This window comes from Anomaloglossus baeobatrachus, chromosome 5 (genome assembly GCF_048569485.1).
Source record: "Anomaloglossus baeobatrachus isolate aAnoBae1 chromosome 5, aAnoBae1.hap1, whole genome shotgun sequence".
Classification (NCBI taxonomy): domain Eukaryota; kingdom Metazoa; phylum Chordata; class Amphibia; order Anura; family Aromobatidae; genus Anomaloglossus; species Anomaloglossus baeobatrachus.
Genome location: NC_134357.1, coordinates 531,892,227 through 531,916,659, shown reverse-complemented (window position 1 = coordinate 531,916,659; position 24,433 = coordinate 531,892,227). Strand labels below are relative to the sequence as shown.

Sequence of the window (24,433 nt, the reverse complement as noted above, 5' to 3'; positions counted from 1 at the left end):
GCCACTTAGATTGCGCTGTCAACTTGTGACAGCGCAATTTAAATGGCCGAGGCAGGGATCACACCATTCCTTGCCATTAGCGGCAGCCCCGTGACGCAATCATGGGGAGCTGATGGTTGCCATGGTAGCAATGGGTCATGTGATGCATGACATAGTTCCTGTAAGACCTGACAGAGCGGCGGCCCTTAAGGAACAGAAATGCAAAGGTGATCAGACTGCTGATCTATAAAGTCCCCTAGGGGGACTAGTAAAATAATTAAAAAATGGAAAAAAAAAAAGTTTGAAATATATGACAAAGGAAACCCTAAAAGTTTAAATCACCCCCCACTGAAAATAAAAGTAAAAAACAAAAAAAAAACAAAACATATTTGGTATCATTTTATAGACAATCATCTTGGCTATCTCATACATAAATTTCACTTGCAGCTATTTAGCATATGATTAGTTATCAAGATTCTTGTCCTGTCACTGCATTGTTACAGTTTGGGTTCTGGTGTTTAAAAAAATCTTTTTCTTCCTGTATACTACAAATTACAACCTCTTCAAGCGTTCCCTAACAGCTCAGTGTTTTATTAGGCTGATTCCCAAGTGAACATCGCGGGTACAAATCGAGGAGCAGCCATGAAGAAGATTTCCCAAGATAAGAACCGCATCATCCAGCTAATCGATAGTCGTCATGTGGGTGCTATGCCAGTTGGAAGAATAAGAAATAAAGTCTGTCCATTCATTCAAAAGGCAAGAGGAGGACGTCCAGGCAAAATCTCCGAGTCAACAAGTTGGTTCATCACAAGGTCTATCAGTTCTGACATGATAAACACGGCAGTGGAAGAGGCTCATATGGTTTCTAGTAGTGAGATCACAGATGTCCTTGCAAGCACTGTGCAACAATCATTACAGAAATCTGGAATAGTGGCCCGAAAAAAGGTGAAGAAGCTGCAACTTCAATATCATCATGAAAACTGAGTTGCAAAAAAAGTAGGAAGTGTGTACAAATAGGTCTTGAAGAAACAAGGGAAAAAGAGGGTAAAAGACTGAGAAATTGAAGGAACTGTCATATTCAGTAGAGGAAGCCTGATGATATGGGGTTGTTTCATACCAAATCCATTGGATACTTGATTAGAATCGATGGTGGTCTCAATGCTGAGGTATGTGTGACTATCCTACAAGATGAGTTACTTCATATACTGAAGTACTATGGGTATGAAAAGCACGACATCGTGTTCCAGCAGAACAAAGAACTGAAGCATACGTAGAGATTGACGAAGAAATTGTTAAATGACAATGAGGTAGAGGTGCTGGATCGGCCCCCACAGTCCCCAGGCCTCAAGTCAATCGAAAACTTGTGGTTAGAGTTGAAGAAAAAGCTTTATATATACACAAGTAAGTCAACCAGTAAGCACCAATATTGGGAACGTGTAGAAGAGACCTTTTGGTTAAGATATACTTGAATCTGATAGAGAGCATGCTCCAAAGGATTCAGGCAGTGTTGAAATTTACAAAAATACTAACAAAATATTAAAATGTAGATTTTAAGAAGCAAAATAGTAACAGTGCAGTGACATGACAAGAATCTTCATAACTAATCATATGCTAAATAGTTGCAAGTCAAATTTATGTATGAGATAGCCAAGATGATTTCCTATAAAATGAAGGTCGTGTCACGCTCAAAGCTGTAGTGGATGGTGAGATATGGAGCCTGAAAGTCAAAAGATCAAAACATAGTTACTCTTTTTGCTCGTTACTGTACAGTCAAACTCACGATCTCCAGGACGGCTTTCAGTTGAGTATCATAATGAAAGGCACAGGGGGGAGGTGTTCAGCAAACTCCTGGATGTTATGGCAACCCATCAGCACCCCATGATCATGCCACAGGTGCACCAAAGGGAGCGTAGAAAGACGCCCCCTGCTGGAACAGGTTAAATACCGTTGTCAGAGATTGAAAGTGGCATTTACAAGGTTAACAGTTTCAGATGGAGTGCTGCTCCAACCACGGCTGTTAAAGACAGATGAAGGCTGAATAACACAGCCATCATCCAACAGGAAACATTCGGACATCAGTGTATGAGCCCCAATAAGAGTTAGGGTAAGTATCAGTACCTCATATATCGGTAGGTAGTTAAACATCGGGAAATAGTTGTGAATTCTGCCAATTTTCTTCTTTACATCAAATGAGAGAATATTACAAGTTATGGTTATTCACAGGTTGCACTGTCCCCGACTTTTATGGAGAAGATTGGAAATATTAAAAATTCTAAATGTCTCAGTGTAAGGCTGCTTTCACATAAGCGTTTTTTTGCCGGTCGGCAAAAAACCCCGCAAAACACATATGACCAGATCCTTTACAAATGCGTTGTCATTTCAATGCATTTGCAATGGAATCTCAGCAATATGCGGTCACTTGCGGTTGCGTGCGGCACACACTGGATCCGGTAAGATGCAGTTGCAGCAACTTAGGGTATGCTACCCCAGTGGTCTGCAGGATCCTAAGGCTTTCTGGAATGCCCTCTGCTGACAACCCCCACCTCACACACAGGTAGGGGCACATTCCCTGAGAACTGGGCGCAGCATGTAGAGGATTAACAGTGGGCAGATGTGAGAACCAATCCCTTAGTTGTTAGCCTGGGGAAGGGGTGTGGCTTGTGGGAAGCAACAGGGGTTGCTAGGCAGAGTAGGCAGAGGAAAAACGACAGTTGAAGGAGTGACAGTTGAAAGGAGTCAGTGAATGAGAAAGGTGTAAGGATTGTTAGGAGACCCCAAAGGGCGACTAGGAGGTAGTAGCCTGAGGGTAGACAGAAGATCCCAGGTACTACGCACGACGGGGTACTGGATCCCAGAGTAGACAACAGCTCCAGGCGGTCTGCTGATCCAGCTGTGTGTGGTGACTCCCAGGTACCACACCACCCATAGGCTCAGGAACACCGCCTCATATATAGGACCCGGGAGAGGGCACCGAGAAGTTACCTATCCCACAAGGGACCACGAGGCCTGTCATACTGGGCACGGAAAAACAAAGGAGCGGAGCACTGCAGGTCACCAACAGCTTCAGGCAAGGGGACCATCAGCTCTGCATGTGCACGGAGGGCTCAACTGGGACTCACGTCAGCACCGGGACAAAGGAAAGTTGGTTGACCAGCCATACCAAACTGCACTTGCAACATCCAGTGAGTAAATACCAGTTAATCTGCAAGAACTGTGTCATGTCTATTACTGGCGCACCACAAGGTGCAGCACACCTACATGGGACTTAAGCCCCTACTGGCGGAGGGTGCAAACACACTTGCTGCTATACCATCTGTCCCTAAAACCACAGCAGCGGCCCCCCAGGTCACGGAAGCGGGCACGGCCACCTGTGACGGTGATCCCCATTATTCTCCACCCGAACCGAGTATCCCAAGGGCCTAGGGCATGGCAGGGCTCTACAAAATATTTTATCTTTTTTCAAAAACGCTACTTGTAGCGTTTTTGACCTCCGACATAATACTGCATCTCACCGGATCCTTCATATTGCGGCGGTACCTGCAATGCTTTTCAATGAGCCGGATCCTGCTCTACCGGAAGTCACCGCATTCTGGTAGGCAGGATCCTGTTTTCAGTACTGAGCATGCCCAGAAAGCAGTTCCTCCCCTGTGTTTTCTAGTGGAGCTGCATCAGTTGAAGAAAAAAGACAGAAGAAAGAAGACCAGGATCATGGAGGGGTGAGGGGGAGTAATAAAGATAGAGTCTCTAAGTGTGTCTGTGTATTTATTTCTAATAAAATATTTTTTCTCTGTGTGATGTCTTTTTTTAACCCTTTATTGGAGATTCTTAATGGCTGGGTCAAACATGGCCTGACATTCAGAATCTTGGGCTTTATATTAGCTGGTAAAACAAAGCTGGAATTAACCCCTTATTACCCAGCGTGGTACCCGGGCCGCTGATAGAGTTGGATACAGCACCAGAAGATGGCGCTTCTATGAAATCGCCATTTTCTAGGGTGGCTGCGGACTGCAATTCGCAGTGGGGGGGGGGGGGCAGAAAGCTTGGGCTACACTGCGCTGCGGATTCCAATCCCCAGCTGCCTAGTTGTACCTGGCAGGACACAAAAATTGGGCAAAGCCCACGTTATGTTTTATTTTTTAAATTATTTCATGAAATTTATGAAATAATTAAAAAAGGGCTTCCCTATAGTTTTGGTTCCCAGCCGGGTACAAATAGGCAGCAGGGCTGGGAGTTGAGGGCAGCCTGTACCTGCCTGTTGTACCTGGCTAGCATAAAAAAATATGGCAAAGCCCACGTCATCTTTTTTTTTAGTTTTTGGGCGAAAAAAAACAAAACAAAAAGGGCTTCCCTGGATTTTCCATTGCCAGTGAGGGTAACACCAAGCAGTGGGGGTTAGCAGCCAGTAGCTGCTTGGGTTACCCTTAGCAAAAGAAAATGCAGCAGGAGCCTACGCATTTTTTTTTACCCCCTAACCCTAGGACTAGAGTTATGTTTGTTTTTTTTTTTTTTAATGAATAAAAAATAAATAAATAAATAAATAGACTTGGGCTTCGTTAATTGAGCATCCGAACATTTTACTGCTCACTCATCTCTACTCCTAACCACACAGCCAGCAGAACAAGTAATCAGATCAGCTGACTCCAGTGTCGGCCGATTACTTGTTCTGTGTCCCGTTGTATCCATCGCAGCTTGTGTGGGCTGTCAGGTCAACTGTGTTCGGCCAGCACTGGAGTCCGCTGATCTGAACTCAGTTGAACTCCAGCCCGCACACGCTGCAATGAATGCAGGGGAACACAGAACAAGTAATCGGCCAACGCTGAAGTCAGCTGATCTGATTACTTGTTCTGCTGGCTGAGTTAAGCTGAGTTCAGATCAGCTGACTCCAGTGCCGGCCGAACTTAGCTGGCCTCACACGCTGTAATGGATGGAGTGGGACACAGAACAAGTCATCGGCCGACACTGGAGTCAGCTGATCTAAACTCAGCTGAACTACAGACCACACAGCCCGCACACGGTCACACGTGATTGGCAGCAGGCAGTGACTGCTGTTAAACTGCATCCATCGCAGCGTGTGCTGGCTGTGAGATCAGGAGTTAGCTGACTACCGATCAGCTGACCCCAGTGCCGGGCGATAAATTCTGTGTCCCGCTACAGAAGGATCCGGTAAAATAACAATTGCGGTTGCATGCGTTGCACATTCAATCCACAGGATCCGGTCATATGCGTTTTGCGTTGTTTTTGCCGCCCGGCAAAAAAAACGCTGATGTGAAAGCAGCCTAACCCAGAGGCGTCAGATCTATTGGGATGGCCAGGAAATTAGAGATTTGTGGGAACCGGTTAACACATTTGTTGCCGAGAGGCTGAATATTGTTTTGTCATTTCGGGATCTAATTACTTCACGGTTTTTATCTGCAAGGGGAATTATTTTTAAAGGAATAGATAACTTCTAATAACATTTTTACCAACAGGTTAGGCCAAGTTACACATCCAAATATAATAATTGTTGGGATAAGTATAAGGAAATAGGTTTGAAAATATGGGCAAGAATTATTGATTGAAGAGTTTTCTCTTTTTTTCTCTCTCTCCTCTAAATGGTTGAGTATTGGGGTGTGTTTAGAAAAGAAAAAAAAAAAGAGAAAAAAAAATGACAACTGTATAATATTTCTTCAGGTAATGTGTCTACTGTTTATACCAGAGGTCTCAAACAGGCGGCCTTCGGACAGCATGCTACCCCTGAGGCTGCTTCTTGTAGCCCACAGACACCTAGACCCTGTAACTATTGCGGCCCAGTACACGGGGTCGCCGCTGTCAGTTTTTTCCTTCAGGTGAATATATAATTTGCAGCACAGCGCAGAGAAACACGTCTTTACACAGCTTTACTAATGGCAGCTGCCGCTGGCTAATCAGAGGCCAGCAGCTAATGTGGGTCTATTCTGATTGGCTGGCGGATGCAGTTAGTAAAGATGTGAGGAGAGCAGTGCAGCAAATCATTCCCCGTAGGAAAAAGCAGATGGCGGCGGCCCTGTGTACCGGACAGAAATCGTCACGGGCTCTAGGTGCCTGCGTGCTGCAAGCAGATAAGGAAAACACCGAAGGAATGGAGGAAAGGTGAGAGGAATCTTTTTTTTTTTTTTTTGTATGTGAACGTCATAACAGGATATTACTACACGATGGGGCATTACCACAGGGCACATTATGGGCACATTACTACAGGGCACAAAATGGTCACATTACCAGAGGGGACAATATGGGCACATTACTACAAGGGAACAATATGAGCACATTACCAGAGGGGATAACATGGGCACATTACCAGAGGGGACAATATGGGCACATTACTACAAGGGAACAATATGAGCAAATTACCAGAGGGGATAACATGGGCACATTACCAGAGGGGACAATATGGGCACATTACCAGAGGGCACAATACAAGCACATTATTACAAGGGAACAATATGGGCACATTACTACATGGGCATAATATGGGCACATTACTACAAGGGGACAATATGGGCACATTCCGACAGCAGACCACTGGGGCACATTACTACAATGGGGCAATATGGGCACATTACTACAAGTGGGCAATATGGGCACATTACTACAATGGGGCAATATGGGCACATTACTACAAGTGGGCAATATGGGCACATTACTACAAGGGGGCAATATGGGCACATTACTACAAGGGGGCAATGTGGGCACATTACTAAAAGTAGCAATACAGGCACACTACTACAAGGGGGCAATATGGGAACATTACTACAGGATGGGGACATTACTAAAAGATGAGAACCAGGATAGAAATATTACTACAAAATTTTGGCCAAAATTCCTATATGGTGGTAATTGTAAAAAACTGATTTTTGTGTACTCACCGTAAAATCGTTTTCTCTTAGCCATCATTGGAGGACACAGGACCATGGGTGTTATGCTGCCTATCCATAGGAGGACACTAAGTAGATGCAACAGCATAGCTCCTCCTCTGCAGTATACACCCCCTGGCCGGGCCAGGCAGTCTCAGTTTTAGTACACAAGCAGTAGGAGAAAAAAAGCAGTAAAAAACTTCTCAACAGAGGAACATGAGAAAAGAAGAGTCAAAACCAAATAAGGTACTGAGAGAACCAAGGCCCCGCAGGGCAACAGGGTGGGTGCTGTGTCCCCCAATGATGGCTAAGAGAAAACGATTTTATGGTGAGTACACAAAAATCCGTTTTTCTCTGACGCCTCATTGGGGGACACAGGACCATGGGACGTCCTAAAGCAGTCCATGGGTGGGAAACATAAAAGAAGACAACACAACCCAAGGACTAGGAACCAGTCCCAGACAGCCTGGAGCGCCTACTGAGAGAGGTGCTCTACTGCCATTTGCAGAATTTTCCTACCTAGATTTGCCTCAATTGAAACCTGGGTATGGACTCTGTAATGCTTTGAAAACGTATGTAGGCTAGACCAGGTCGCAGCCTTACACACCTGTTCCACTGAAGCCTGATGCCGAATGGCCCACGAAGCGCCAACTGCTCGCGTGGAATGAGCCCGCAGCCCACTAGGAATGGGCTTGAGTTGCAGGCGGTAGACTTCCTGGATCGCAGAGCGAATCCAGTGAGCCAGAGTCGCCTTTGAAGCTGCCTGTCCCTTCTTAGGCCCCTCAGGAATGATGAACAAAGAGTCCGTTTTCCTAAAGGGGGCCGACCTGGATATGTAATATCTGAGAGCTCTGACGAGGTCTAACGAATGCAGAGACCTTTCCACCCTGTGAACTAGGTGTGGACAAAATGAAGGCAGAACAATGTCCTCGTTCAAATGAAACGGGGTAAGAACCTTTGGAAGGAAATCCGGAAGGGGGCGCAGAACCACCTTGTCCGGGTGAAAGATCAGGAAAGGCTCGCGGCAAGAGTGCTGCTAGCTCCGAAACCCGTCTGATGGACGTAATTGCCACCAGGAATGTTACCTTCCAGGACAGAAGAGCAAGGGAGGATTCCTTGAGGGGTTCAAAGGGAGACCTCTGGAGACCGTCCAGAATGAGGTTGAGGTCCCATGGGTCCAGCGGCCGTTTGTACGGGGGAACTAGATGGAAAACGCCCTGGAGGAAGGTCTTGACTTGCGGTTTTTGAGCCAGGCGGCATTGGTAGAAGATTGAGAGCGCTGAGACCTGCCCTTTAAAGGGAACTGAGAGCCAACCCCACTTGCAAGCCAGACTGTAGAAAGTTGAGAATTCTGGGGATGGCCAGAGGCATAGGCTGGACATTAGTTTCTCTGCACCATGAAAGGAAGATTTTCCATGTACGGTGGTAAATGCGGGATGAAGCAGGCTTTCGGGTGCTGATCATGGTGGAAATAACCGCGGGGGAGAATCCCGCTCTTGTTAATACCCAGGTCTTAATGGCCATGCCGTCAGCTTCAGGGCTCTGGAGTTCTGATGGGAAATGGGCCCTTGGGTCAGCAAGTCTGGGATGTCTGGAAGGCGCCACGGTGCGTCTGTGAGCATTTGTACTAATTCGGCGTACCAGGCGCGCCTGGGCCAGTCCGGTGCTATCAGTATCACCGGGACTCCCTCTGCCTTGATCTTCCTGATCACCCGCGGCAGCAGGGGTAGAGGTGGAAATATGTAAGGCAGGCGGAAGTGGTGCCAGGAGCAGACTAGAGCATCCGCGCCGATGGACTGCGGGTCGCTTGACCTGGCTATGAACACGGGTACCTTTGCATTCAACCTTGAGGCCATTGGGTCCACGTCTGGTGTGTCCCAGCGAGTGCAGATGTGTAGAAACACATCTGGGTGGAGAGACCATTCTCCGGCGGCCAGGCCTTGGCGACTTAGAAAGTCTGCTGCCCAGTTCTCTACCCCCGGTATGTGTACCACTGATATCACTGATCCCATCGATTCGGCCCAGCTGAGGATCTTGTGGGCCTTGAGATAAGACGCTTTGCTGCGGGTGCCCCCCTGCTGATTGATATAGGCTACAGCTGTCGCATTGTCCGATTGTACTCGAATCTGACGACCCGCTAGCAGAGGGCAGAACGCTCTGAGCGCGAGGAAGATCGCGCGGAGTTCCAGGGTGTTTATTGGTAGGGAAGACTCCTGGGGCGTCCAACATCCTTGAGCAGTGTGGTGCCGGTACACTGCTCCCCAGCCTAGGAGGCTGGCGTCCGTGGTCAGGACCAGCCAGTTCACTGGGAGAAAGGATCTCCCCTTCGATAGGGATGAGGACCGAAGCCACCAGCGGAGTGCGTACCTGACTGAAGGCGTCAGGTGAAGATGTCTGTCCAGGGAGAAGGGGCTCTTGTCCCAGGCCGCTAGAAGGGCTAGCTGCAGTGGGCGGAGGTGCAGTTGAGAAAAGAGTACTGCTTCCATAGCCACCACCATCCTGCCGAGCACTTTCATGCTGAATCGAATGGAGCGAGACGGAGGACGTAGAAGGCAGCGTACCGCTCGTTGAAGAGCGATTGCCTTGTCCTGAGGGAGAAGGATCAAGCCCCGACGGGTGTCCAGGGCCATGCCCAGGAAGGTGATGGATCGTGATGGGACCGGGGATGATTTGTCCAGATTCAGTAGCCACCCTAAGCGGGATAGGGTGTCCACAGTGATCTGTACGCTAGTTGAGCAGTCGCGGAAGGAGGGGGCCTTGATAAGGAGGTCGTCCAAGTAAGGGAGAACGACCACTCCCCTGGCGTGAAGGACGCTCATGGCGGCCGCCATGACTTTGGTGAAGACCCTTGGTGCGGTGGCAAGGCCGAAGGGTAGAGCTACGAATTGAAAGTGGGAGTCCTGAATTGCAAAGCGGAGGAACTTTTGGTGATCTGGGGCGATGGGTATGTGCAGGTACGCGTCCTTGATGTCTATGGATGCGAGGAATTCCCCTTCGACCATGGATGCAATAATGGACCTTAGGGACTCCATTCTGAATCTCCGTACGTGCACATGCTTGTTTAGGTGTTTGAGGTCCAGGATGGGTCGAACTGACCCATCCTTTTTGGGGACCACAAAGAGGTTGGAATAAAAACCCCCGAACTTCTCGACGTCTGGGACAGGTATTATCACTCCTGCTGTTAGAACCGACTCGGGGGTCGGGTCCGAAATTCTATGTGGTAACCGGAAGACACAAGGTCTCGCACCCATTTGTCGTCTGAGGCGGCAGCCCAGATGTGTTGAAAGAGCCGCAGTCGACCTCCTACAATGAGTGTGTCTTCCGGGGCGCCGAAGGAGTCATGAGGGGGGAAAACGTCGTGGCCGAGTCTCCCTAGTCCTGGACTGTTTCGGCCTAGGCTGCCATGACGAAGTAGGTTTCTAGGAGAGCTGAGAAGGTCGGTCCCTGCGTAGTCCGCGGCTGGTGGCGTGGACAGCACGGGGTGTCGACCAACCAAATGAGTTCCAAAAGGAGCGGAACGAGGACTGTGGATGTCTGGTGAAGGACGTCCTGGACTTCAGCTGGGGGAGGGAGGTGCTCTTTCCTCCCGTGGCGTCAGAAATGAGCTTGTCCAGACGTTCGCCAAACAATCGGTCTGGAAAAAAGGGAAGGCCCGTGAGAGACTTCTTGGAGGCAGAGTCCGCTCGCCATTGTCGGAGCCAGAGAGCTCTACGGATGGCTATGGTATTTGAGGCGGCAAACGCTGCGCAGGTAGCAGCGTCCATGGAGGCCTGCATGAGGTACTCCGCCGCAGCGGCAATTTGAGCTGTTACCTCTGTGAAGGTATGAGTGAACTGGGATTCCTCAAGCGAAGTGTTAAGGGATTCTGCCCAGACCGAGATCGCCTTTGCGACCCACACAGAGGCAAAGGAGGGCGAGAGGGAAGAACCCGCAGCCTCAAAAGCAGAGGCGAGGTGCTCCACCTGTCTCTCTGTCGGGTCCTTGATGGAGGAACCATCGGGTAAAGACAGGAGCGTCTTTGTGGTAAGGCGGGAGACTGGGGGGTCGACCGAGGGCGGATCGGCCCAGCCCTTAGGGGCAGGTGAGGCAAAACTTTACCGGGACTCCATGAGTTTTCAGTTACCGAAGAGCCTGTCAGGCTTCTCCCTTTGCTTTGTGAGTATATCCAGAAACTCAGGGTGATCAGCGAAAACCTTTTGGGGTTTCCTTGCCCTCTTAAAGGAGACCGCATGGTCAGTGGTAGTGGATGGGGGATCCTCCACATGCAGAGTTTGGTTGATTGCTGCTATAAGGGAGTCTATTGCAGTTTGATCATCTGGGGAGGCTGAAACCAAGGAATCCTCCTGGTAAAAACAGCATTCTCCCTCCTCCAGCTCTTCAGAAGCCGTGGAGCGTGTGGGAGAGCCTGCCCTGTGTGCTCCCGAGGGAGAGCCCGCTGGAGACACCCGGCCGTGTGCTCTTTTCCTGATCCCTGCAACTGGTGAAGCATGTGCCCGGATTACCTCAGAAGGATCCTCCATAGGGGTATCCTCAGGCTGCGTTCCGTCCAGGGACCCAGAAGGGTGTGGAGGACGACATTGCATAGCCAGCACCAGGTTCTGTGAGTTTTTCCATGGATTGGGACAGAAACTGTGCCCATTCCGGTGGGCTGGGAGCCCTAGGCTCTGGGCTGACGGTTGCGGCGGTGGTGGCAAGGGGGTCTTGGAGGGCTATAGGGGCACAGGACTCACAGAGTGAAGAGGTGTGTTTACGTGGTAGCTCAACGTGGCAGGCAGTGCAGGCTGAATAATAGACTATGTGAGCCTTAGCACTCTTAGTGCCTTTTGAATTCTGCATGTTCCTGATAGGAGTATGCTAGGAGGGGGAGCAATGCTCAGCAGAGCTACAGTGAGCAGCACTTTACCAGAATCAGCCGATGGCTGGAGATCTTCCTACGCTTTCCTGGGGGGGCGGGGCTTATCGCGGCCACGGGGGGGCTTAGCGCTAAAAGAGCGCGAAGAAGTAGTCAGTGTGCCCCCCCCCCCCACTGTGGGTAGTAAAAAATGGCGGGAAAGGAACTTCTGATAGTTTTCCTCCCTCTCCCTCTAGTCAGCACACAGCGTGTCACTAGTGGTTATCAGCGGACTTTTCTGCTAGATCAAATAAACAGAGCAGATAATAAACAGTGTGAGCCCCTGAGCTCTGTGGTTCTCTAGCCACCTCCTCCCCCCTGCCACCTGGAAATTATCTGTGCAGGAGTTTGCAAACAGGAGGGACTTCCCCCCTCCTCCAGCCAGCAGGCTAGGGAAAAGTTAACACTGTGTGTTCAGGATTCCTGGGGCTCTCTTGCTTGCATTAGCCAGGGACGTTCTCATAATAAATACTGTATATTCAGCCCTGGTAGCCTTTCCTGCACAGCCTTTTCTCCCTTTGTCTGGGAAACCAGTCAGGGGGATCTCACCTTAAACACTGCTTCAATCCAGGCAGTGACAATAGCAGAGTCAGCTTGAGGTATCCGGTCACAACGATGCCATATTCAACTCAGAGCCTGCAAAGAGGGGCTGAGGAATTGATGCCATATTCAACTCAGAGCCTGCAAAGAGGGGCTGAGGAATTGTGCCTCTGCCCTGGGCTTTGGAAAATCGGTGTCTATGGAACATGTCGTCCAGCCCAGGATCCAGCGTCGCGGGAGGGGGTACGTGTAGGCAACGCTTCACGTTCCCGCCCATTGATGGTAGTGGGAGATCGGTCCCAAAAGGAAACAGTCGCCCTCAAAAAATAACAAACCTTGAAATGAAGTGCCTCCTATAGACACTAAGCTAAAACTGAGACTGCCTGGCCCGGCCAGGGGGTGTATACTGCAGAGGAGGAGCTATGCTTTTGCATCTACTTAGTGTCCTCCTATGGATAGGCAGCATAACACCCATGGTCCTGTGTCCCCCAATGAGGCGTCAGAGAAATAACATTACATCCGAGAAAGGGATAAAATGTAAAAAAAAAATCTAAATAATGACTTTTTCTCCCCATTAAAAATACTTTTTTATATATAAACTGAAATTTAAAAGTGCACATGTTATAATAAACAAGCAAAAAATGTTCAAAAAACGTGATCCAAAAAGTGTATAGAAAAAAAAAATATGTAATAACTAAAAATGTCACTGGGTCCAGCAAAGAATGCGGCCTCTAAATTAAACTTTTTTCTATGTGCAGCCCATATACCCAGCCAAGTTTGAGACCCTTTGTCTATACAGTGTTTCTCCGAAAATAAGACACGATCTTATTTTTTTCTTCCCCCGAAGAATACATTAGGGCTTATTCTCCTAAGAAACACAATTGGGGAAAGTTTATCCCCAAAAAATGCAGATCCCCTTCCCAGGACAATCTTGATTACCAGACTTCGGATGTCTGTGTCACTCCCAGGTCCTCCTGTGATATTCAGTAAGCGCTCCCAGCAGGTATACTCCAGGCTGTCCTCCCCTGCTTCTGACTGACACTCACATACATCAGATCGCACACACACACACCACATCTGGCGATATCGATTGCTTTCGGCCTGCAGAGGAACCTGAGATGCAGTGCAGTGGAACGCAAGGACCTGCGGTGTAACGCATCGCAGGTCCTCGCACTCCACTGCACTGCCTCCCAGGTTTTTCTACCGGCCAGAAGAAATCGGTATTACTGGATGTGGGGAGTGTGAGATCTGATGTGTGATTGTGTGTGTGCGATCTGATGAGTGTGCGATATGATGTTTGTGGGTGTGCGCGATCTGATGTGTGTGCGTTTCATCGCAGGTCCTTGATGCGTTCCACTGCAGGCCCTTCAGTTTGGCATCTGGTATGATTGCGGGGTCTTCTTTCTTCTCTCTTTTGGGGGTGCCTGCTTTCTCTATAGAAGTGTCCTGCAGTATTTTTTAATTTTGTTTTGCTGTATGGACACTACATTATTGAACCGTGACTAGGGCTTATTTTTGGAGTAGGGCTTATATTTACGCCTTTTGTTGAAAATTCCTGCTAGGGTATATTTTCGGGGTAGGTCTTGTTTTCGGGGAAACATGGTACGTGAGCATATGAATAAAAAGGACAAGGACGGGTGTCTCATCATAAAAGGAAGGCCAACCATATGGATATTTTTCTTCACATGATTTTCTAAGTTGTCAGCACATTCTATGTACACTGTCATTTGGCTTTGCAGTTTAGAAATCTGGGAAGGTAAGGATCAGCGTCTTTTAATTCCAGAGAGTCGGGTGCGTTCTCTGGGCTGTAAGCTCTGACCAGAACAGATCTCACTCCAACAGAAGGACTTCCAATGGCCAAAGGTATGGGGGCAGTTCTGGTTTAGCAGGAGAATAGTGACCACTTGCTTGTGATACGGCCAAACTACACCGCAGATAAACCAGACACAGCCGGTGACTAAGATGAATCTGCAACTTCTCTGCAATAAGTGGATACTACTCACCTGGGTAGCCATAAGTAGGAATCTCCTCTTTACACCACTCATCAACCCTCACATATGTCTCTGTAGTATTAACATGGGTCAGATCTTTACCCTGAAACAAATATTGTAAAAGTCACAGACTGATGGAGAACTCACATCTATGATCAGCTCTAATCCTGCCATCTCCACTGTTGTTATTGCACAAGTGTAAAATAGATAATAATGGTGGATAAAACAAGACTGAACACAAGACCTTCACAGCCGTCTACACATCATAGGGAGATTTCATGACACCTTCTCTCCATCTACCTGATGATCCTGAGGAACACTGGCATCTTCTTGTTTACATTCCTGTGGAAGAAGAGGACGGGGACATCTCTCTGGTGTTGTCCTCTTACTGGATAGAACTGGAGGAAACACAGGGATCGAATTCATTCTTTATATTCAGATAATCATGTGTATTTAGTCCTGTCTATTACCTGGTGATGTGAGGGGCTGGGGATCCTCCATCATGATGTCCTTGTACAGATCTTTGTGTCCTTCTAAATACTCCCACTCCTCCATGGAGAAATAGATGGCGACATCCTGACACCTTATAGGAACCTGACACATACAATGATACCGTCATCCCCCGATCCCTTCATAGCGTTACTGTATAATGTCCCAGTATTCCCAGCAGTGTCACCTCTCCAGTCAGCAGCTCAATCATCTTGTAGGTGAGTTCTAGGATCTTCTGGTCATTGATGTCCTCATGTATCAGGGGGTGAGGTGGCGGCCTCGTGATTGGGCTCAGGGGTCTTCCCCATCCCTCAGACACAGGGGCCTGACAGCGCTCACTAGAGGTCTTCTTCACTACTGTGTAATCCTGGTTATGGAGAGACACATTAATAAATCTCACTACAGACATTTCCAGAGTCCTCACCTCTCCAGTTCTGTCCATCTGTTATTCCCATAGATAAGAATGATGTAATGTGACGTCATCAGAATCTCTCACCTCTCCAGTAAGCCGGAAGAGGATCTCTAGGGTGAGGTGTGCTATCCTCTCCGCCATCTTGTCCCTGCCAATATCTAGCCTTGACAGGTCAATCAGAAAAATTCTCTTATATAGAAGATTTCCACTAAGAGGATCCGATATTGTAGGGACCTGAATGGGAAGATGAGAAAATCTAACATTATACACTGTGTGCAGAATTATTAGGCAAATGAGTATTTTGAACACATTATACTTTTTATACATGTTGTCCTACTCCAAGCTGTATAGGCTTGAGAGCCAACTACCAATTAAGTAAATCAGGTGATGTTCATCTCTGTAATGAGGAGGGGGTGTGGTGTAATGACATCAACACCCTATATAAGGTGTGCTTAATTATTAGGCAACTTCCTTTCCTTTGGCAAAATGGGTCAGAAGAGAGATTTGACGGGCTCTGAAAAGTCCAAAATTGTGAGATGTCTTGCAGAGGGATGCAGCAGTCTTGAAATTGCCAAACTTTTGAAGCGTGATCACTGAACAATCAAGCGTTTCATGGCAAATAGCCAACAGGGTCTCAAGAAGCGTGTTGGACAAAAAAGGTGCAAAATAACTGCCCATGAATTGAGGAAAATGAAGCGTGAAGCTGCCAAGAAGCCATTTGCCACCAGTTTGGCCATATTTCAGAGCTGCAACGTTACTGGAGTATCAAAAAGCACAAGGTGTGCCATACTCAGTGACATGGCAAAGATAAGGAAGGCTGAAAAACGACCACCTTTGAACAAGAAACATAAGATAAAACGTCAAGACTGGGCCAAGAAATATCTTAAGAATGATTTTTCAAAGGTTTTATGGACTGATGAAATGAGAGTGACTCTTGATGGGCCAGATGGATGGGTCAGAGGCTGGATCAGTAAATGGCAGAGAGCTCCACTCAGACTCAGAAACCAGCAAGGTGGAGGTGGGGTACTGGTATGGGCTGGTATCATCAAAGATGAACTTGTGGGACCTTTTCGGGTTGAGGATGGCGTGAAGCTCAACTCCCAGACCTACTGCCAGTTTCTGGAAGACAACTTCTTGAAGCAGTGGTACAGGAAGAAGTCGGTATTGTTCAAGAAAAACATGATTTTCATGCAGGACAATGCTCCATCACATGCATACAACTACTCCACAGCGTGGCTGGCCAGTAAAGGTCTAAAAGATGAAAAAATAATTACATGGCCCCCTTGTTCACCTGATCTGAACCCCATAGAGAACCTGTGGTCCCTCATAAAATGTGAGATCTACAGGGAGGGAAAACAGTACACTTCTCAGAACAGTGTCTGGGAGGCTGTGGTGCCTGCTGGACGCAATGTTGATCGTAAACAGATCAAGGAACTGACAGAATCTATGGATGGTAGGCTGCTGAGTGTCATCATAAAGAAAGGTGGCTATATTGGTCACTAATTTTTGGTGTTTTGTTTTTGCATGTCAGAAATGTTTATTTCTAAATTTTGTGCAGTTATATAGGTTTACCTGGTGAAAATAAGCAAGTGAGATGGGAATATATTTGTTTTTTATTAAGTTGCCTAATAATTCTGCACAGTAATAGTTACCTGCACAAACAGATATCCTCCTAAGATAGGCAGATCTAAAAAAAACCCCACTCCAACTTCCAAAAATATTAAGCTTTGATATTTATGAGTCTTTTGGGTTGATTGAAAACATAGTTGTTGATCAATAATAAAAAAATCCTCTAAAATACAACTTGCCTAGTAAATCTGCACCCAGTGTATATAATCACATGTAAGGCTATGTGCGCACGTTGCGTACAGTCACTGCAGAAATTTCTGCAGCGATCTGAAGAGCACATGTGCTCTTTAAATCGCTGCAGAAATGTCCGTAGTGGAAAAAAAAAAAAAAAAAGCCGATTCCATGCGCTCTGCCTGCAGCTCCTCCCATAGACAGAGCAGGAGCTGCCGGCAAAGCGCACGGAAGAAGTGACATGTCACTTCTTAGAACGCAGCGCTTCGGCAGTAGCCGAAGCGCTGCGCCCTAAAACGCCACGTGCGCACGGCCCCTGCACAATCTCCATAGACTGTGCAGGGGACGCAGGACGCATGCAGTTACGCTGCGCTACAAAGCGCAGTGTAACTGCATGTATTTACGCAACGTGCGCTCATAGCCTAATGATACAATCATCGGAGATTATGGGGGAAACATGAGGAGATATAATGTGTAGATATTGTATTCTTAAGGTGGCTTTACACTCTACGAGATCGCTAAAGCGATCTCGTTGGGGTCATGGAATTTGTGACGCACATCCGGCCGCTTTAGCGATGTCGTTGCATGTGACACCTATTAGCGATTTTCAATCGTTGCAAAAACGTTCAAAATCGCTAATCGGTGACATGCCCCCCTCTTCCCAAATATCGTTGCTGCTGCAGTAACGATGTTGTTCCTCGTTCCTGCGGCAGCACACATCGCTACGCGTGACACCGCAGGAACGAGGAACCTCTCCTTACCTGCGTCCCGCCAGCAATAAGGAAGGAAGGAGGCGAGCGGGATGTTCGTCCGGCTCATCTCCACCCCTCTGGTTTGATTGGGCGGCCGCTTAGTGTCGTCGCTGTGACGCTGAACGAACCGCCCCCTTAGAAAGGAGGCGGTTCGCCGGTCACAGCGACGTCGCAGAGCAGGTATGTGCGTGTGACGCTGCCGTAGTGATAATGTTCGCTACGGCAGCGATTACCACATATCGGCCATACGATAGCGGCGGGTGCTATCACGCTCGACATCGCTAGCATCGGCTAGCGATGTCGCAGCATGTAAAGCGGCCTTAAGACCGTATACATTGCAACATTAGTTGAATTGGTGATAGTCAGCTTGTCCCATTTACTCGCTATTGTTGGTCACTGCTCTGGCCACTGATTAATTCCTATATATTTTAGGCCATATAGAAGCAGTTTCTTCCTCGGAGTCTGCAGCTGGATACGTTTCTCATAGACTCATCTTCCATAACGCTGATTCATGTCTCATGTACCGACACTTGAATATTTCGCCAGATTCCGCCACTGACTACATCACCACCAGCCGCCTATATGAATGTTTCCTGCCTTCGCCGGGCTGTAATCTTCTATCACATTAGACATCTTGTCTAATTTACACACTCAGAAGATCCTTTAAAAATGCGTCAAACCTCTAATTCCATGTAATAGGGGGCATTCTCCGGGCTGTAAGCTCTGGAATTAGAAGAGGCTTTAAAAAATGGCGGTGGTGTAGTCAGTGCGGACTCTGGCCAAATATTCCAGTGTCGGTAAAATGAGACAAGACTAAGGGGAACTTTGCACGCTGCGACATCGCTAGCCGATGATAGCGATGCCGAGCACGATAGTACCCGCCCCCGTCGCACATGCGATATCTTGTGATAGCTGCCGTAGCGAACATTATCGCTACGGCAGCTTCACACGCACTTACCTGTCCTGCGACATCGCTCTGGACGGCGACCCACCTCCTTCCTAAGGTGGCGGGTCGTGCGACGTCACAGCGACGTCACACGGCAGGCGGCCAATAGAAGCGGAGGGGCGGAGATGAGCGGGTCGTAAACATCCCGCCCACCTCCTTCCTTACGCATAGCTGCTGGAGGCAGGTAAGATGTTCCTCGCTCCTGCGGCTTCACACACAAGCGATGTGTGCTGCCGCAGGAACGCCGAACAACATTGTACCTGTCGCTGCAGCGAAATTATGGAAATGACCGACACTACACAGATCACCGATTTACGACGCTTTTGCGATTGTTTATCGGTGCATCTAGGCTTTACACGTTGCGATGTCGTTACTGGCGCCGGATGTGCGTCACCTTCGATTTGACCCCGACGATATCGCAGTAGCGATGTCGCAACGTGCAAAGCCCCCCTTAGCGTTATGGAAGATGAATCTATGAGAAACTTATTCATCAGAAGACTCTGAGGAAGAAACTGCTTGTTGTGTGTGGCCTCAAATATATAGGATTTATGTGATGGGTTTTGTTTTTGCAAAAACACCACAGAAAGGAGTTATTTGAAGTTCTTACTTCCACCTTTTGCTGACACCACTCACTGTTGTGATAGACCAGCGAAATGCCTGAACTGGGTCCCACGCTAGCACACATATTTCTGAAAAAAGCAAGTGATCATACATTGTTCTCTAATTTTGATCTCCAGTGTAAGTGCTCCCTGCTAGAATCTCTTCTTATGGCATTCCTACCATAAGCGGCGGCTCTGTGGAAGACCAAGCCAGAGGTAGAGGAAGTGGCCAACACAGCTGTTTCACCGCCAAGGAAGAGAGTGTTATCATGGCCTCAATGTGGCACCAATTCATCAGCAGCACGTCACTCTATCCGACAACAGCATCCACTATAATGCATCTTAACGGGAGGCAGCTTTTATCTAACATGGTTGACAGTACGTGTGCACATGTCTATCAGTGCTTACTGATGGGGCAGCGCGATTTAATTTTTGGATCTCAAAATTGGACACATGGCCTGAGGTTGTATAATCTGCCTTGGAGATGCTGGCGTCTCCTGCCGCAAGTATACTGTCTGAATGTATGTCTAGTGCACATGACAGGAAGTGCTGGGACTTCTGATCATAAGCACTGAGCCTAAACCCTGCGTCTGAGGTGGTGACAACGGACAGGTACTCACATCCATGCCGATTACACTGGGCATTGAATAGCATGTTATCACGCCCCTGTGGCCGTGATAACATGCTAAGAGGGTGGAATAGTGGGGGTAAGTAACGCCCTTGCGACTAGTCCCTGTGCTCATTAGCATATCATAAAGGATCTTTAGAAATACTTTTTCTAAATATCTCTTTATGTATGCTACTAAAGCTTGGGACAGTTAGACAGGGATTAGCAATATGCACCCAGAACTGCTTGTGCTTCTGGGTGCATATTAGACCTGACAGGTTCCCTTTAAGGAATACATCACTTTTTGTAGTGGGCAATTTTAACCCTTAGGTGATTCACACAATTGTATAACATTGGGCTGCGAAAACAAAAAATTACCAATTTTTTCCACTAAAAGTTTTAGTTTTCAAAAAGCGTAATAGGAGAAATTGGACAAAATATGTATTTACACTATTTCTCCTGAATTTACCAATACCTAATATGTGGTTGCAAACTACTTTTCAGGCACAAAACAAAGCTAAGAAAGGAAGAAGCTAAACAATGGAGTTTAGATTAAAGCCCCCCGTCACACCCAGTGAGATCACTAACGAGATCGCTGAAACGTCACAGGTTTTGTGACGTATCAGCGACCTCGCTAGCGATATCGCGGTGTGTGAAAAGCAGCAGCGAGCGACTGCCGAGTGACTGATTCCCTGGCGATTGCAGTTCAGTTCATGACAGCTGAAGACACCGGGCTGATCTTCGGTGATCTCACCTGAACTCCAGATGGCAGCCTGGCCTGTCCGCAGCTGTTATGAACTCAAAAGCAATCGCCGCGGAATCAAACACTCGGCGCTCGCGGTGCAGTCCTGCAAACTCTGAGATCAGACCAGGCTGCAGCTGAGAGCTCCGGAGTGCAAAGCAGGTAACTGAATCCAGGCCTGGCATGACTGGAGATTCCTCCGGTAGCCAGTCCGACACTCGGAGCGTCCGCTCTGAGTAAGCAGGGAGCTGTCGTTACACAGGTCGCTGGTGGCTGATCTCTAATCGCTGTGGAGATCTGCCTGATTGACAGCTCACCAGCGACCATGTAGCGACGTTTCAGCGATCCCTGCCAGGTCGGATCGCTGGTTGGATCGCTGGTGCGTTGCTACGTGTAACGGGACCCTTCGTTGGAATGGTTTGGAGGTGCCATGTCGCATTGTTAGAGGCATTGACATGCCAAAAAAGCAAATCCACCACAAACGACCCCATTTTATAAACTATACCCCTCAATGAATTCATCTAGGGGTGCAGTGAGCATAATGACAACACAGGTGTGTCACAAAATGTTATACTATTGGGTGGTGAAGAAATACGTAATAACTTACCAGTAATGTGTTTTTTCTGAACCCATGACGGTACCACGAGAGAGAGGATTCACCCTTCAAGGACAGGAAACCTACAGGATAAAAAAGGGTGGCACCTCTCCCCGCATCAGTTTATAACAGAGCATGAAAGGACCTTTAATGGAAAAGGTTAATACAACATATGGCCACCACCAGAACACTTCTGTGTAAAAAAGTAAAGGCGAATCTGACGAAAGAAACATCCACTGCAGGGAGAGAATATAAGAGTGCCATCATGGGTTCAGAAAAAACACATTACCGGTAAGTAATTATGCATTTTTTCTTCACCCTATGACGGCACCACAAGAGAATTACAGCGAAAGAAAACTCTAGGGAGGAACTACATCCTGCAGAACTCGTCTCCCAAAGGGGAGGTCAGAAAAGGATAGATCTAACTGTGAGACTGTGACCGGGGTTATCTATGACGGCCGGTACGTCTCGCCCCGGTTGTGCTCACTCCATGATAGAAAGTAACTCCACTCCAGGGTTAATGCTGTTTCCCTACAGGCTTAAGGAAGGGTTAAAAGGAAACAGGAACAAGGGCAGGTGTGCCGGGTGTGAGGGAGTGATCACAACTCCCTGAGTTCTCTGCCGGAAAGGCACATATGTACCGCTGTGGACTTTTGTTTGGATAATAAACCGTGTGCTGTGAACCTTGGTGCCTGGATCCCGTGTCTTCTGCTGCGCAGCCGACCACGCTACCTCACATATGGTGGAGAATCGGCGGGCATGCCAGCCCGGTGAGGTGTAGCTTCCATTTCTGGTGACCCGGTAGCACATGTCCTGGATTCAAGCGGCTATACTACAGCCCAAACCCGGCAACGCCATGGAGGACATACTAAAGCAGCTGGTTCAGGCTACTGCACAGCAACAACAGACGAATACACACCTGCTCCGGACATTGGATCATCAGCAGCAATCCTTGAAATTGCAGGAACAGAGGCACCAAGAACAGATGGTCCTCCTGGCCAAGTCGATCCGTGCCGGACCGGCAGCAACCACCCCGGGACCGGGTGACGACGGCAGCGTCCGGAAAGCGGTGAGACAAGCGTTGCAAAAGATGACCCCGGGGGATGATGTGGAAGCGTTCCTGGCGGTGTTTGAGCGGGTGGCCGAGCGGGAAAAACTGCCGACCCCCCAGTGGCCTGAGGTATTGTCGCCCTATCTGATGGGGGAGCCCCAAAAAGCATACCTGGACCTCTGTACCGAGGACGCCTAAAGCCTGCTTTACACCAGGCAATCTATCGTGCGATAGATCGTCGGGGTCACGGTTTTTGTGACGCACATCCGGCATCGCTGGCGATGCCGGCCTGTGTGACACCTCCTAGCGACGCAGTATCGCTCACAAATCGTGAGTCGGGTACTGCTCGTTAGGTTCCATAATATCGGTTACTTTAGTTGACCATCGTTTCCGTGGTAGCACACGTCGCTCCGTGTGACACCACGGGAACGATGATCAGCTCACCTGCCTCCCGCGGCCGCCGCCGTCTCTATGTGGAAGGAAGGAGGTGGGCGGGATGTTTACGTCCCGCTCATCTCCGCCCCTCCGCTTCTATTGGCCGGCGCCCGTGTGACGTCGCTGTGACGCCGAACGTCCCTCCCACTCCAGGAAGTGGACGTTCGCCGCCCACAGCGAGGTCGCACGAGAGGTAAGTATGTGTGACGGGGTTTAGTAACTTTGTGCGACACGGGCAGCGATTTGCCCGTGACGCAAAAAGTACGGGGGCGGGTACGATCGATTGTGAAATCGCACAATCGGTCGTACCGTGTAAAGCAGGCTTTAGAATATGCAACCCTGAAAGCCGAAATACTTGCTCGGATGGGGGTGAATACCTATGTACGGGCTCAGCGGGTAAATCAGTGGTTCTATGAGAAAGCCAAACCCGTACGCTCCCAGGCCTATGACTTGTTGCATCTCGTAAAAAAGTGGTTGCAGCCTGACACTCTGAGCCCGGCGCAAATGGTGGAAAGGGTAGTTGTTGATCGTTTTGTACGCACTTTACCCGTCACCATTCAACGGTGGGTTGGACAGGGCGACCCAAGTACCCTGGACCAATTAGTGGGCCTGGTAGAACGGCATGTGGCTACACAGGACTTGATACGGGACACTGAGACTTTGCATACCGCCCGTCGGTCCGGCCCCTCCAAGCCTAGGGCCAAGGACCCACCGCTGACACCGGTGCGGGAGTCCGCTACCGTCCCATCTGAGGCCGCACCCTCCGTCCCTGAGGTCCGGAAGGCTATGCACCCTAAACGACAACTCGTCAAGGGGGCTTCCTTCCCTATTAGATGTTGGCGGTGCCAGCGGGTGGGACATATGGAAGCCCAGTGTCCACTCACCACGGAGCCCATGGATTGTGGGGTTACCCGGCGGGGTTCAATGTATGCTCAGGTGGTGTGTACCGCTGACCTGGTCTGCCCAGAGACTGAGCCCCACTTGTGCCAAATACAGGTGAATGGATGTCCGGTTACAGGCTTGTTGGATTCCGGGAGCTTAGTGACCCTTGTGCGATCAACCCTAAGGGCTAAAGTAAAGGACACAGGACGTACCGTGGGGGTGGTTTGCATACATGGGGACCGCCGAGACTATCCCACGGGGATTGTCACCATCACAGCACCTTGCGGTCAGGTGCAACATGAGGTGGGACTTATTAACACTCTTCCCTATGACGTGATCCTAGGAAGGGATCTGCCCTATTTTTGGACTTTATGGAAGGGACCTCCTAAGTCCCCTCAGATATTGGTCAGTCCGGGACCTGAGCCCTACAATCCTGAATCCGGGACGCCTGCCGTAGGGGTTCCCATGATAGGGACAGAATGTGAACCCGATAGGTCGCCCCTAGAGGTTTTGGCAGGAGAGGCTGAGACGGTTGAGCCCATCCCGGAGTTGGAGGCATCCCCGGATACGTTTGGGACAGCCCAACTCCAGGACCCTACATTAATACATGCCCGGAGTCGGGTGACAGTAGTTGACGGGGTGGCACAGCTGCCCGGTGCCCAGGTAAGATACCCCCATTTCGCTCTTAAGCAGGATTTACTCTACCGGGTAGATGAAATACGGGGCGTAGGGGTAGAGCAGTTGGTGGTGCCCCAGCCGTATCGCCGGCGGGTCCTCGACTTGGCTCATAAACACCTGATGAGTGGCCACCTAGGGGTCAAGAAAACGCAGGAGCGAATATTGCAAAGGTTCT

The 24,433-nt window shown here is 48.8% G+C and overlaps 1 protein-coding gene across 1 annotated transcript in view; it reads right to left on the bottom strand.

Moving 5' to 3' along the window:
• The window catches only part of LOC142312165 (uncharacterized), a 228,732-nt gene that overhangs the window by 124,091 nt on the left and 80,208 nt on the right, over positions 1–24,433 (bottom strand). The window contains 5 exon segments of the mRNA XM_075351067.1: positions 14,283–14,373; positions 14,571–14,668; positions 14,741–14,864; positions 14,947–15,126; positions 15,256–15,405. Coding sequence (XP_075207182.1) covers positions 14,283–14,373; positions 14,571–14,668; positions 14,741–14,864; positions 14,947–15,126; positions 15,256–15,405 — 643 coding nt within the window.